General features: G+C 34.4%; 1 protein-coding gene across 5 annotated transcripts in view; it reads right to left on the reverse strand.

Moving 5' to 3' along the window:
- The window catches only part of uvrag (UV radiation resistance associated gene), a 207,908-nt gene extending 205,816 nt beyond the window's left edge, over window positions 1-2,092 (reverse strand). For 3 of the 5 annotated variants that reach the window (XM_061898146.1, XM_061898148.1, XM_061898147.1), the window contains exon 1: window positions 1,775-2,091. In XM_061898146.1, the coding sequence (XP_061754130.1) occupies window positions 1,775-1,879 (105 nt within the window). In that variant the 5' untranslated portion in view covers window positions 1,880-2,091. Of the gene's footprint in view, window positions 1-1,774 lie in introns of all 5 variants that reach the window. The other 2 variants (XM_061898145.1, XM_061898144.1) reach the window with 1 other exon arrangement.
- Window positions 2,093-12,564: the final 10,472 nt, after the last annotated feature.

The raw sequence follows: 12,564 nt of genomic DNA on the forward strand, positions 1-12,564 counted from the left end.
AAAATGGTGTCATTGTTCGTTTGGTAAAATACAGCGTGCTTCGTCACCGGCATACCCCATTGGTAAGATCATTTTATTATGTCCGCTTTTCTTGTTTAGATCAACTGAATTATTGTTTGAAATCCATGTTTGCTCGCTTCCTTTCTTTTTTGTTTGTTGTGTGTTCGTTAAGTCCGCAGCGCCTGTTGTGCGGCTGGCTGTTTGACAGCCAGAGCAAACACGTACTGTTTTAGCTTTTAAACGACATCGGCAAAAGTATTAAGTTAAAGGGTACAACCACAGTAATGTGCGAATTGAAATCTGTTGTATTAGAGTGTTGTCACGTTGTGTGTGTGTCCGGATGAATTTGAGTGATCATAGGTTTATTCTTGGCTTGAGTTCGAAAATACCGGCACTTTACTTCCTGGTTTGGCTGATGGGATTTGTAGTTCTCTAAAGTAGTTCAGCTTAAATGTGTAATGTGTGGCTCAAACAGAGCGCCTTTGTTTATGTTCTTTTTTAGTATGCTTGTCCATGAATCATGGCGACATTATAAATGATTTTGATCACATTTAAAACATTATATGACATAAATTAATGATGATAATGAAATGTAATGCTAAAATTAATAAGTTAAGATAAAATCACAGTGATTGATAATATGTCATATCATGGTTGACAACAATATGGTTCAGTTGATTAATCCATGTCTATTATTTACATTATGATGATTCAAAAATAGATACATTGTTTGGTTGTGTTCATGTTTACTTTTAGGTTATTACCTACTGCTGATGCTGCTACTGATACTGCTGCTATTGCTGCTGCAACTGTTGCTGCAATAGCACCAAATAAAACAAGCAAAAAGTGCACGGCGAGTAATTCCTTTTATGCTGAGTGACGACCCCTATTCAGAGGGCCAATACGGAAAAAAATGAACAGGTAAATTTCGCCACACCTTGTGTGTGTGACAATCATCGAAATTTTAACATTTTCACTCTACTGATACTTTAAATTCTTTTTAAAAATATGTTGAAGCACAGTGATCTTAAATAACTGTCACTTCGAAACATCCATCCATCCATTTTCTACCGCTTATTCCCTTTTGGGGGTCGCGGGGGGCGTTGGCGCCTATCTAAGCTACAATCGGGCGGAAGGTGGAGTACACCCTGGACAAGTCGCCACCTCATCGCAACAATATAATAAAAAGTAGTGAATTAAAAAGTACAAGGGTTCAGTTTTTTGTATCGTGATATCGAATAAGTATCGATAATCGTGGAAATTGTATCGTATCGACAATTTACATTCTTATATCGTGACAACCCCAGTGTAAATGAATGAAAAATGAAAGATTTTACACACATATCGTGTCGTGTGATAGGTTATCAATACAGCAGATGCACAAAAACAATAGTTTTGTTGTTTTTACATAAAATAATACCTAAAAGGCAAACTATTAACCGAGTCGTAACATATACCACTGTTTCCCCTCAGGTGAAACAAAGTTTACAAGCTGTGTTATATTTATACATGCTTCCCACACAAGGGTGAAGACACTTCACACTTATTAAAAAACAAATATTACTATTAGATAAATCAATGTAATTGTTCACAAGTGCTTAAAGTGTCCTGTGTGTCAGACAGGCTAAACGGCTAGCAAGCGATATAGCTCGCTAGGCTGACAGGCCGCTTGCAGGAAGTGACACGCTGTAAAACTGCCGCGACGCACACATTTGCAACATTTACACCGTTTCCATGTTTTGGTGTCATGTTTAAACGCCGTGTGCTTACTTACTTGTTGGGACGTGAGCTCGACGTGCAAGGCTCGGGAGGAGGAAGCTCCAGAGTTGGTGACAGAGGCGGCGGGGACGGCGTGAACCCGACCGCTGATGGAGCTCATCCTCCTGTCGGCATCCACACAGGCTCGCCCGCGATCAAGTAAACATCCTCGACGACCGCGGGTTATTGACGCGGAGCTTTTAGAAGGTGCGAGTACAAATGGCAACAATGCTGCGTGCGCAGGAAGGCGCGACGACAGCTGTCTGCTGACCGCACGTAAACAAAAGTGAAGGCTTTTTCCCTACACTTGTCTCCGGTTTAGCGCTGTGACGCATACCAGCTGATTGGCTGGAATCTAAGTCCATCTCACACAGGCGGGGCTAACATCGCAAATGTAGTAAGACTATTGGTCAAATGTGTTGCCAATCATCTTTAGTGGGCGGTGCTACGTTTAAATATGTCAGAGCAGCATAATATGAGGAAGTGCTGCTCGAACGGCGTGATTACACTGCAGGCCAAAGCTTTGTCACTTTACTGGATATATTCATACTTACATTAACACATATGTAATGTATTAAGTATATATATTTTTTTTTCCAAAGCAGCAAGGGTCCCGAAACAATAAATGTATTTAGTATTTACACCTATATACATGTATTAGCTACATCAGTGGTTGTCAACATTTTTTCAGTGATGTACCCCCTGTGAACATTTTTTTAATTCAAGCATTTTTGGTTGAAAAAAAGAGATAAAGAAGTAAAATACAGCACTATGTCATCAGTTTCTGATTCATTAAATTGTATAACAGTGCAAAATATTGCTCATTTGTAGTGGTCTTTCTTGAACTATTTGGATAAAAGATGTAAAAATAACTAAAAACTTGTTGAAAAATAAACAAGTGATTCAATTATAAATAAAGATTTCTACACATAGAAGTAATCATCAACTTAAAGTGCCCTCTTTGGGGATTGTAATAGAGATCCATCTGGATTCATCAACTTAATTCTAAACATTTTTTCACAAAAAAAAGAAATCTCTAACATCAATATTTATGGAACATGTCCACAAAAAATCTAGCTGTCAACACTGAATATTGCATTTTTGCATTTCTTTTCACAGTTTATGAACTTACATTCATATTTAGTTGAAGTATTATTCAATAAATATATTTATGAAGGATTTTTTAATTATTGCTATTTTTAGAATATTTAAAAAAAAAATCTCACCTACCCCTTGGCATTCCCTCAAGTACCCCCAGGGGTACGCGTACCCCCATTTGAGAACCACTGAAATAGATCAGGGGGTCGGCAACCCAAATGTTGAAAGAGCCTTATTGGACCACAAATACAAAAAAGTCATCGTTCTGGAGCCGCAAAAAAATGAAAAAACGTATATAAGTGTTATAATGATGGCAACACATGATGTAAGTGGCTAATTAGCCAAATTAGCCTACTATCAAAATGACTAATAAGTCTTTTGTAAATGTTATAATGAAGACAACATATGAAGTAAGTGTCTATATTAGCCTACTATCAAAAGGACTTATAATGATGGCAACACATGATGTAAGTGGCTAATTAGCTATTTTAGCCTACTATCAAAATTACTTTAAAAGTATTTTGTTAATGTTATAATGAAGACAACATATGATGTAAGTGTCTATATTAGCCTACTATCAAAATGACTTATAATGATGGCAACACATGATGTAAGAAGCTAATTAGCTATATTAGCCTACCATTAAAATGACTTTAAAAGTCTTATGTAAATGTTATAATGAAGACAACACATGATGTGTCTATTTTAGCTTACTATCAAAATTACTTTAAAAGTTGTATACAAGTCTTATAATGAAGACAACACATGACGTACGTGTCTATAGTAGCTATATTAGCCTATTCTCAAAATGACTTATAATGATGGCAACACCTGATGTAAGTCAGTGGTTCTCAAATGGGGGTACGCGTACCCCTGGTGGTACTTGAAGGTATGTCAAGGGGTTCATGAGATTTAAAAAAAATATTCTATAAATAGCAACAATTCAAAAGTCCTTTGTAAATACATTTATTGAATAATACTTCAACAGACTATGAATGTAAGTTCATGAACTGAGAAAAGAAATGCAACAATGCAATATTCAGTGTTGACAGCTAGATTTTTTGTGGACATGTTCCACAAATATTGATGTTAAAGATTTCTTTTTTTTGTGAAGAAATTTTTACAATGAAGTTCATGAATCCAGATGGATCTCTATTACAATCCCCAAAGAGAGCACTTTAATTTGATGATTACTTCTATCTGTAGAAATATTTATTTAGAATTGAATCACTTGTTTATTTTTCAACAAGTTTTTAGTTATTTTTATATCTTTTTTCCTAATAGTTCAAGAAAGACCACTACAAATGAGCAATATTTTGCACTGTTATACAATTTAAAAAATCCAAAACTGATGACATAGTGCTGTATTTTACTTCTTTATCCCTTTTTTTTTCAACCAAAAATGCTTTGCTCTGATTAGGGGTACTTGAATTTAGAAAATGTTAATAGGGGGTACATCACCAAAAAAAGTTTGAGAACCACTGATGTAAGTGGCTAATTAGCTATATTAGTGTACTATTAAAATTACTTTAACTTTACTTTATTACACTTGTATACATGTATTACGTTACACCTGTATAACCACCTGTTTAAAAGTATTGAGTTACACCTGTATAAATGTATTTAGTTACACCTGTATAACTATGTGTTACTTTAGAGTATTGAGTTCCATATGTTTATATGTATTTAGCAACACATGTATACATGTATTTAGTTCCACCTGTATAACTGTGTTGATGTATTTAGTTACACATGTATGAAATTATTTAGTTACACTTGTATACATGTATTACGTTACACCTGTATAACTATCTGTTTAAAAGTATTTAGATACACCTGTATAAATGTATTTAGTTACACCTGTATATGTGTTACTGTACAGTATTCAGTTCCATAAGTTTATGTGTATTTAGAAACACATACGTACATGTATATAGTTCCACCTGTATAACTGTGTTGATGTATTTAGTTACACATGTATGACTGTATTTAGTTACACTTGTATACATGTATTATGTTACACCTGTATAACCACCTGTTTAAAAGTATTGAGTTACACCTGTATAAATGTGTTTAGTTACACCTGTATAACTATGTGTTACTTTAGAGTATTAAGTTCCATATGTTTATATGTATTTAGCAACACATGTATACATGTATTTAGTTCCACCTGTATAACTGTGTTGATGTATATAGTTACACATGTATGAATGTATTTAGTTACACTTGTATACATGTATTACGTTACACCTGTATAACTACCTGTTTAAAAGTATTTAGATACACCTGTATAAATGTATTTAGTTACACCTATATATGTGTTACTGTACAGTATTCAGTTCCATAAGTTTATGTGTATTTAGCAACACATGTATACATGTATTTAGTTCCACCTGTATAACTGTGTTGATGTATTTAGTTACACATGTATGAATGTATTCAGTTACACTTGTATACATGTATCACGTAACACCTGTATAACTGCCTGTTTAAAAGTATTTAGATACACCTGTATAAATGTATTTAGTTACACCTGTATATGTGTTACTGTACAGTATTCAGTTCCATAAGTTTATGTGTATTTAGCAACACATGTATACATGTATTTAGTTCCACCTGTATAACTGTGTTGATGTATTTAGTTACACATGTATGACTGTATTTAGTTACACTTGTATACATGTATTATGTTACACCTGTATAACCACCTGTTTAAAAGTATTGAGTTACACCTGTATAAATGTGTTTAGTTACACCTGTATAACTATGTGTTACTTTAGAGTATTAAGTTCCATATGTTTATATGTATTTAGCAACACATGTATACATGTATTTAGTTCCACCTGTATAACTGTGTTGATGTATATAGTTACACATGTATGAATGTATTTAGTTACACTTGTATACATGTATTACGTTACACCTGTATAACTACCTGTTTAAAAGTATTTAGATACACCTGTATAAATGTATTTAGTTACACCTGTATATGTGTTACTGTACAGTATTCAGTTCCATAAGTTTATGTGTATTTAGCAACACATGTATACATGTATTTAGTTCCACCTGTATAACTGTGTTGATGTATTTAGTTACACATGTATGAATGTATTCAGTTACACTTGTATACATGTATCACGTAACACCTGTATAACTGCCTGTTTAAAAGTATTTAGATACACCTGTATAAATGTATTTAGTTACACCTGTATATGTGTTACTGTACAGTATTCAGTTCCATAAGTTTATGTGTATTTAGCAACACATGTATACATGTATTTAGTTCCACCTGTATAACTGTGTTGATGTATTTAGTTACACATGTATGAATGTATTTAGTTACACTAGTATACATGTATTTCCATACCCCTATATAACTACCTGTTTAAAAGTATTTAGATACACCTGTATAAATGTATTTAGTTACACCTGTATAACTATGTGTTACTTCAGAGTATTAAGTTCCATATGTTTATATGTATTTAACTACACATGTATAAATGTATTTAGTTACACCTGTATAACTGTTGATGTATTTAGTTACACCTGTATGAATGCATTTAGTTACACCTGTATAAGCACCTGTATAACTGTATTTAGTTACACATGTATATAACTGTGTTAAGTTTCACCTGTATAACTATGTGTTGATGTATTCAGCTACACTTGCATACATGCCTCTAGTTACACCTGAATAATTGTATTTACAGTAGTTACGCCTGTATAATTGTGGGTTATTGTACACAGTTGCACCTGTAAAACTGCCTTTATAAATATATTAAGTTACACCTGTAGAACTATGTGCTCATGTATTCAGTTCCACCTGTATAACTGTATTTGGTTACACCTGTATTCATCTACACCTATATGTTGTAAATATATTCAGTTACACCTGTATAAATGTATCTAGTAACACAGGTATCATTTTATTTAGTTACAGATTAATTATGTGTACCCCGCCTTCCGCCCGATTGTAGCTGAGATAGGCGCCAGCGCCCCCCGCGACCCCGAAAGGGAATAAGCGGTAGTAAATGGATGGATGGATGGATGGATAGATCCATTCATACAGGTGTTACTATATATATCCATACAGGTGTAACTATATATATTTATACAGGTGTAACTGTATATATTTATACAGGTGTAACTAAATATATGTATGCAGGTGTCACTATATACATGTATACAGGTGTAACTATGTACATTTATAGGGGTGTAACTATGTATATAAATGTATACAGGTGTAACTATATATATTTATACAGATTGAACTATATACATTTATACAGGTGTAACTATATATCTATATATGTATACAGGTGTAACTGTATGTATTTATAAAGGTGTAACTATATACATGTATACAGGTGTAACTATATATATATATATATATATATATATATATATATATATATATATATATATATATATATATATGTATATATATATATATATATATATATATACAGGTGTAACTATATATATTTATACAGGTGTAACTATATACATTTATTCAGGTGTAACTATATACATGTATACAGGTGTAACTATATACATTTATACAGATGTAATTCTATACATGTATGCAGGCAATTGCATGAGTGTAACAAAAAACGGTTATACAAATAGACTTCCTGTTTAAATATCACAGTATATATTAGGATTATGGAGGAAAACTGACTTAATACTGTAAGTGTTTTTACTGGGTGTGAGTTTTCCTTGCCCTTATATGGGCCTACCGAGGATGTCGTGGTGGTTTGTGCAGCCCTTTGAGACACTAGTGATTTAGGGCTATATAAGTAAACATTGATTGATTGATTGATTGACCCAATTAGGCAGGTTTTGCTTTTACAATAAAAAGTAAACTAATAAAATTATATAAATATATATATATATATATATATATATATATATATATATATATATATATATATACATATTTTTTTTTTTTTTTCATGGCAATCGTTTTCCAGAGGCCTTTTTTAAAAATAGTTTTAGAACATCGCCTGTCCTTTGAAGGGCGCCACTGTTCACTTTTAATGTTATTGCTGGCCAAAACGTATGACATAGTTGCACAATAGTTCAATTTTGACAATTATATAGGACAAGAGAAAACAGTGGAGAATAGATAGGTGGTGTAAAGGTTTAGAATTATACATGATAGCTGAGATAGGAACCAGCACCCCCCATGACCCCAAAGGGAATAAGCGGTAGAGAAATGGATGGATGGATGGATGAATGGATGATTTTGTGTACGTATGTGTTAAACCAGGGGTAGGGGACCTATGGCTCGAGAGCCAGATGTGGCTCTTTTGATGGATGCATCTGGCTCTCAGATTGATCCTAGCTGACATTGCTTAACACGATAAGAAATGAATATTTCCACTGGTAATCAAAGTTAAAAATAACGTTCAAAATATAAAACATTCTCATGAATTTTAATCCATCCATCCGTTTTCTAACGCATCTTTTCAAGAAGTCGCTTTAATCGTAAGAAGTATTTTATTTATTATTGGTTAGCTTTAGAATAAGAATGTTATTAAAAAGAATACGAGTCTTATTATACTAAAAAAATGTTGATGTTAAAATTTTAAAAATGTTAAATTGTATAACAGTGCAAAATATTGCTCATTTGTAGTGGTCTTTCTTGAACTATTTGGAAAAAAAGATATTAAAATCACTAAAAACTTGTTAAAAAATAAACAAGTGATTCAATTATAAATAAAGATTTCTACACATAGAAGTAATCATCAACTTAAAGTGCCCTCTTTCGGGATTGTAATAGAGATCCATCTGGATTCATGAACTTAATTCTAAACATTTTTTCACCAAAAAAAAAATGTTTAACATCAATATTTATGGAACATGTCCACAAAAAATCTAGCTGTCAACACTGAATATTGCATTGTTGCATTTCTTTTCACAGTTTATGAACTTATATTCATATTTTGTTAAAGTATTATTCCATAAATATATTTATAAAGGATTTTTGATTTGCTGCTATTTTTAGAATATTTAAAAAAAATCTCACATACCCCTTGGCAAACTTTCAAGTACCCCCAGGGGTACGCGTACCCCCATTTGAGAACCACTGGTCTAGATCATGTTTTGTTTGGTTATTTTCTGTTAGTTTTGGACTCTTTTAGTTCCTGTTTGACACCTCCTAAGTTTCGTTTGGTTGCCATGGCAGCTTATTGTTTTCACCTGCCTCTGGTGTTCGGGACGCTCACCTGTGTCTAATCAAAGGCACTATTTGAGCCTGCTTTTGCCAGTCAGTCAGCCCGGTGTCATTGTTCGATTCATGCCGTGTCCACGTAAATTTTGTTACCTTGCCAAGTAAGTCTTGCTAGTTTCATGCCACAGTTCCCTGAGTGTTCCAGTCCATAGTTTATGCTAAGTGTTTGCTTCATGCTCTCGTCACGTCACTTGTCTTCTAGTCCATGCTAAGTATTTAGCTTCAAGTGTGATCGGCGCCTTGTTTTCCGTTTTTTGTACCTCTTTGAGTTATTGTTCAAGATTAAATCATGTTTTTACCTGAACGCTTGGTCCGGAGTGGTCCGTCTGCATTCCTGGGAGAACGACCCCACATAAAGATGCATCCCAGACGTGACATAAACAAAGCAGGATCGATGACATGTAACAAAATATAAACTCTTCATTGATCAAACGGCACAATTGTAGTCCTCCCACGTATCTCAGAAATATTTCCAGTTCATGTCTACGGCACCAAGCCTTCTCGAAAATGTGGTATACAAAAATGTACTTCCTTGTTAACATGTATTTATCAAACATTTGTTTATTCAGGAAAAGACAATTAAGAACACATTGTCATTCGCAATGCTGACCGAGCTATAAGGAGGTATTTCCACGATAGAAATGTTGAGGCGTGATCATTATATCCCATTGTCTCATTTACCAACAAAAATTAACGCATTAGATCGCTCACAACAGGTAACAAATATTTCTAATGTGCGGGTGGTAAATGTGTTGGAACATTAATAAATGTTTAAGATGGACAAACTTATCAAACGTAAAACATACCCTGAGAATGTCGGCAATTTGTGTACAACAGAGCAGACATCAGACAATAAGTGCAGTCCTTTGAGACATTTGTGATTTGGGGCTATATAAATAAACATTGATTGATTGATTGACAATAAGGAAGCAATTGGTGGTATTTCATTCTGTAATTGAAATTAATTATTAATGTTATTAGTAGTAATGAATTAAAACATAACAGTAATATGACAAGGAGCTCTGAGTATGTTTTTACTGCCATCTAGTGTCTACTTTTAAAGCTGAGTGGTATAAAAAAAAAAAACTAAAACATCCATCCATCCATTTTCTACCGCTTATTCCCTTTTGGGTTCGCGGGGGGCGCTGGCGCCTCTCTCAGCCACAATCGGGCGGAAGGCAGGGTACACCCTGGACAAGTCGCCCACTTATCGCAGGGCCAAAACTAAAACATCAATACAGTATTTATGTTCTATTTGTTGTTGAAATCCTGTACTTTTTAAGGTTAAGGAATGCTTAAAGCATTTTTTTTAAACCAAATTCATACAATGTTAATGGCAAAAAAAAAAAGCCCAAAAACGTTGCAACTTTTGCCTCAGCTTTCTGCGAATTTAGGAATTTCAGCGAAACCCTGGAAGGACAGCATGATGGTTACTACTGAAATACAAGTTTCTGATATTCAGTTTGTGTGTTTGTTAGTGTTTAACACAGGGGTCCGGAACCTTTTTTGGCTGAGAGAGCCATGAAAGTCAAATATTTTAAAATGTATTTCCGTGATTACAACTAAATAAGAAATCAGAAACGGATGACATAGTGCTGTATTTTACTTCTTTACCTCTTTTTTTCAACCAAAAATGCTTTGCCCTGTTTTTGGGGAACTTGAATTAAAAAAATGTTCACAGGGGGTACATCACTGAAAAAAGTTTGAAAGCCACTGATCTAGACCACAGATCATGACAGTCTACAAAAGAAACAAACATAAGTTTTGATAAGTTTCCGTTCAGGCACAAAAATGACGCTGGTTGGCTGCACATAAGTCGCAAGGGTTTAGTAAATTAGTATGAAGTGGCATGAAATTCATTGTAGGTCTGATTTATACTTTGATGATAAACATGTTTTAATGATGTGCAAGTGTACAAATGCTAAGAGGTTTCAGTTTTCCAGAAGGTTGTATTTTTCTCTCTTGTTGAAAAAAATGGTTGTACCTTGTTGACTTATTGTTTGCATTGTGTATGTTTTCCATATTTTCCACACAATGAACAAGAGGATTTGTCTGTTCTTTATAGCGGGTATTGTGGATTATCCGAATTGACCTTTTCTGCAGCACAGTTTGCAAACAGTTCTTTCAGTTCAAAAACATGAAGCTGGTAAAATGCCAAAAACATATTTAACCCAGCGGGCGACATCTCGCATCAAATATTTGAATTCCATCATGTAAAAAGTCGGTAACGCAAATCTTTACTTTCATGGGGTCATAGTATGATTTTTAATCACATTTTTAAACATTTCTTTGTGACATATATAACATGTAGGGTGGTGCGTTGGTCCAAATGTCACATGCTGTAGAGATCATTTTCAAGCCTCTTTTTGACTGTCTTTTGAAAATAAGCTAATATATACCATATTTTTCGGACTATAAGTCACATTTTTTTTCATGGTTTGGCCGGGGGTGCGACATATACTCCGGAGCGACTTACAGTATGTGTGAAATTATTAACACATTATCGTAAAATATCAAATAATATTATTTATCTCATTCGCAGAAGAGACAAAGAAAATGTCAGCCAATAAGAATTCGGTGGGGGGGTGTCATGGCAAAAGTGCATTTTGGGTCATGGAATGCTAACTGCTACATGCTACTGCCGTAGCTATTAAAATGGATCATTTCATCGTTGGTGGTAACTTATAAAAACTGAGAAGGGCTGAACAAAAATGTCACCAAAAAGGAAATCATGTACCGCAGATTACAAGCTGGATGTAGTGAAAAATGCAGCAGAAAACGACAGGAGGAAGCAGCGCATACTTTTGGAGTTGGCAGAGTTGGAGGAAGAAGATTTCATGGGATTTATCGATTAGGAGTGACAGATTGTTTGGTAAACGTATAGCATATTCTATATGTTATAGTTATTTGAATGACTCTCACCATAATATGTTACGTTAACATACCAGGCACCTTCTCAGCGTCTTTAGTGGACAAAATGGAGCGAATTTTAGCGATATTACGGAGATGAAAGAAGGCCGTTTTAGTAACGCTTTTAATGTGTAGCTCAAAGGAGAGAGTTGGGTTGAAGATAATACCCAGATTCTTTACTGAGTCGCCCTGTTTAATTATTTGGTTGTTAAATGTTAAAGTTGTATTATTAAATAGAGTTCGGTGTCTAGCAGGACCGATAATCAGCAATTCCGTTTTTTTGGCGTTGAGTTGCAAAAAGTTAGCGGACATCCATTGTTTAATTTTATTAAGACACGCCTCCAGCTGACTACAGTCCGGCGTGTTGGTCAGCTTTAGGGGCATGTAGAGTTGGGTGTCATCAGGATAACAGTGAAAGCTAACACCGTATTTGCGTATGATGTCACTTAGCGGCAGCATGTAGATGCTGAAGAGTGCATGGCCAAGGACCGAACCCTGGGGAACTCCACACATTACTTTAACGTAGTCCAAGGTCACATTGTTATGGGAGACGCACCTCATCC

This window comes from Nerophis ophidion, linkage group LG04 (genome assembly GCF_033978795.1).
Source record: "Nerophis ophidion isolate RoL-2023_Sa linkage group LG04, RoL_Noph_v1.0, whole genome shotgun sequence".
NCBI lineage: Eukaryota > Metazoa > Chordata > Actinopteri > Syngnathiformes > Syngnathidae > Nerophis > Nerophis ophidion.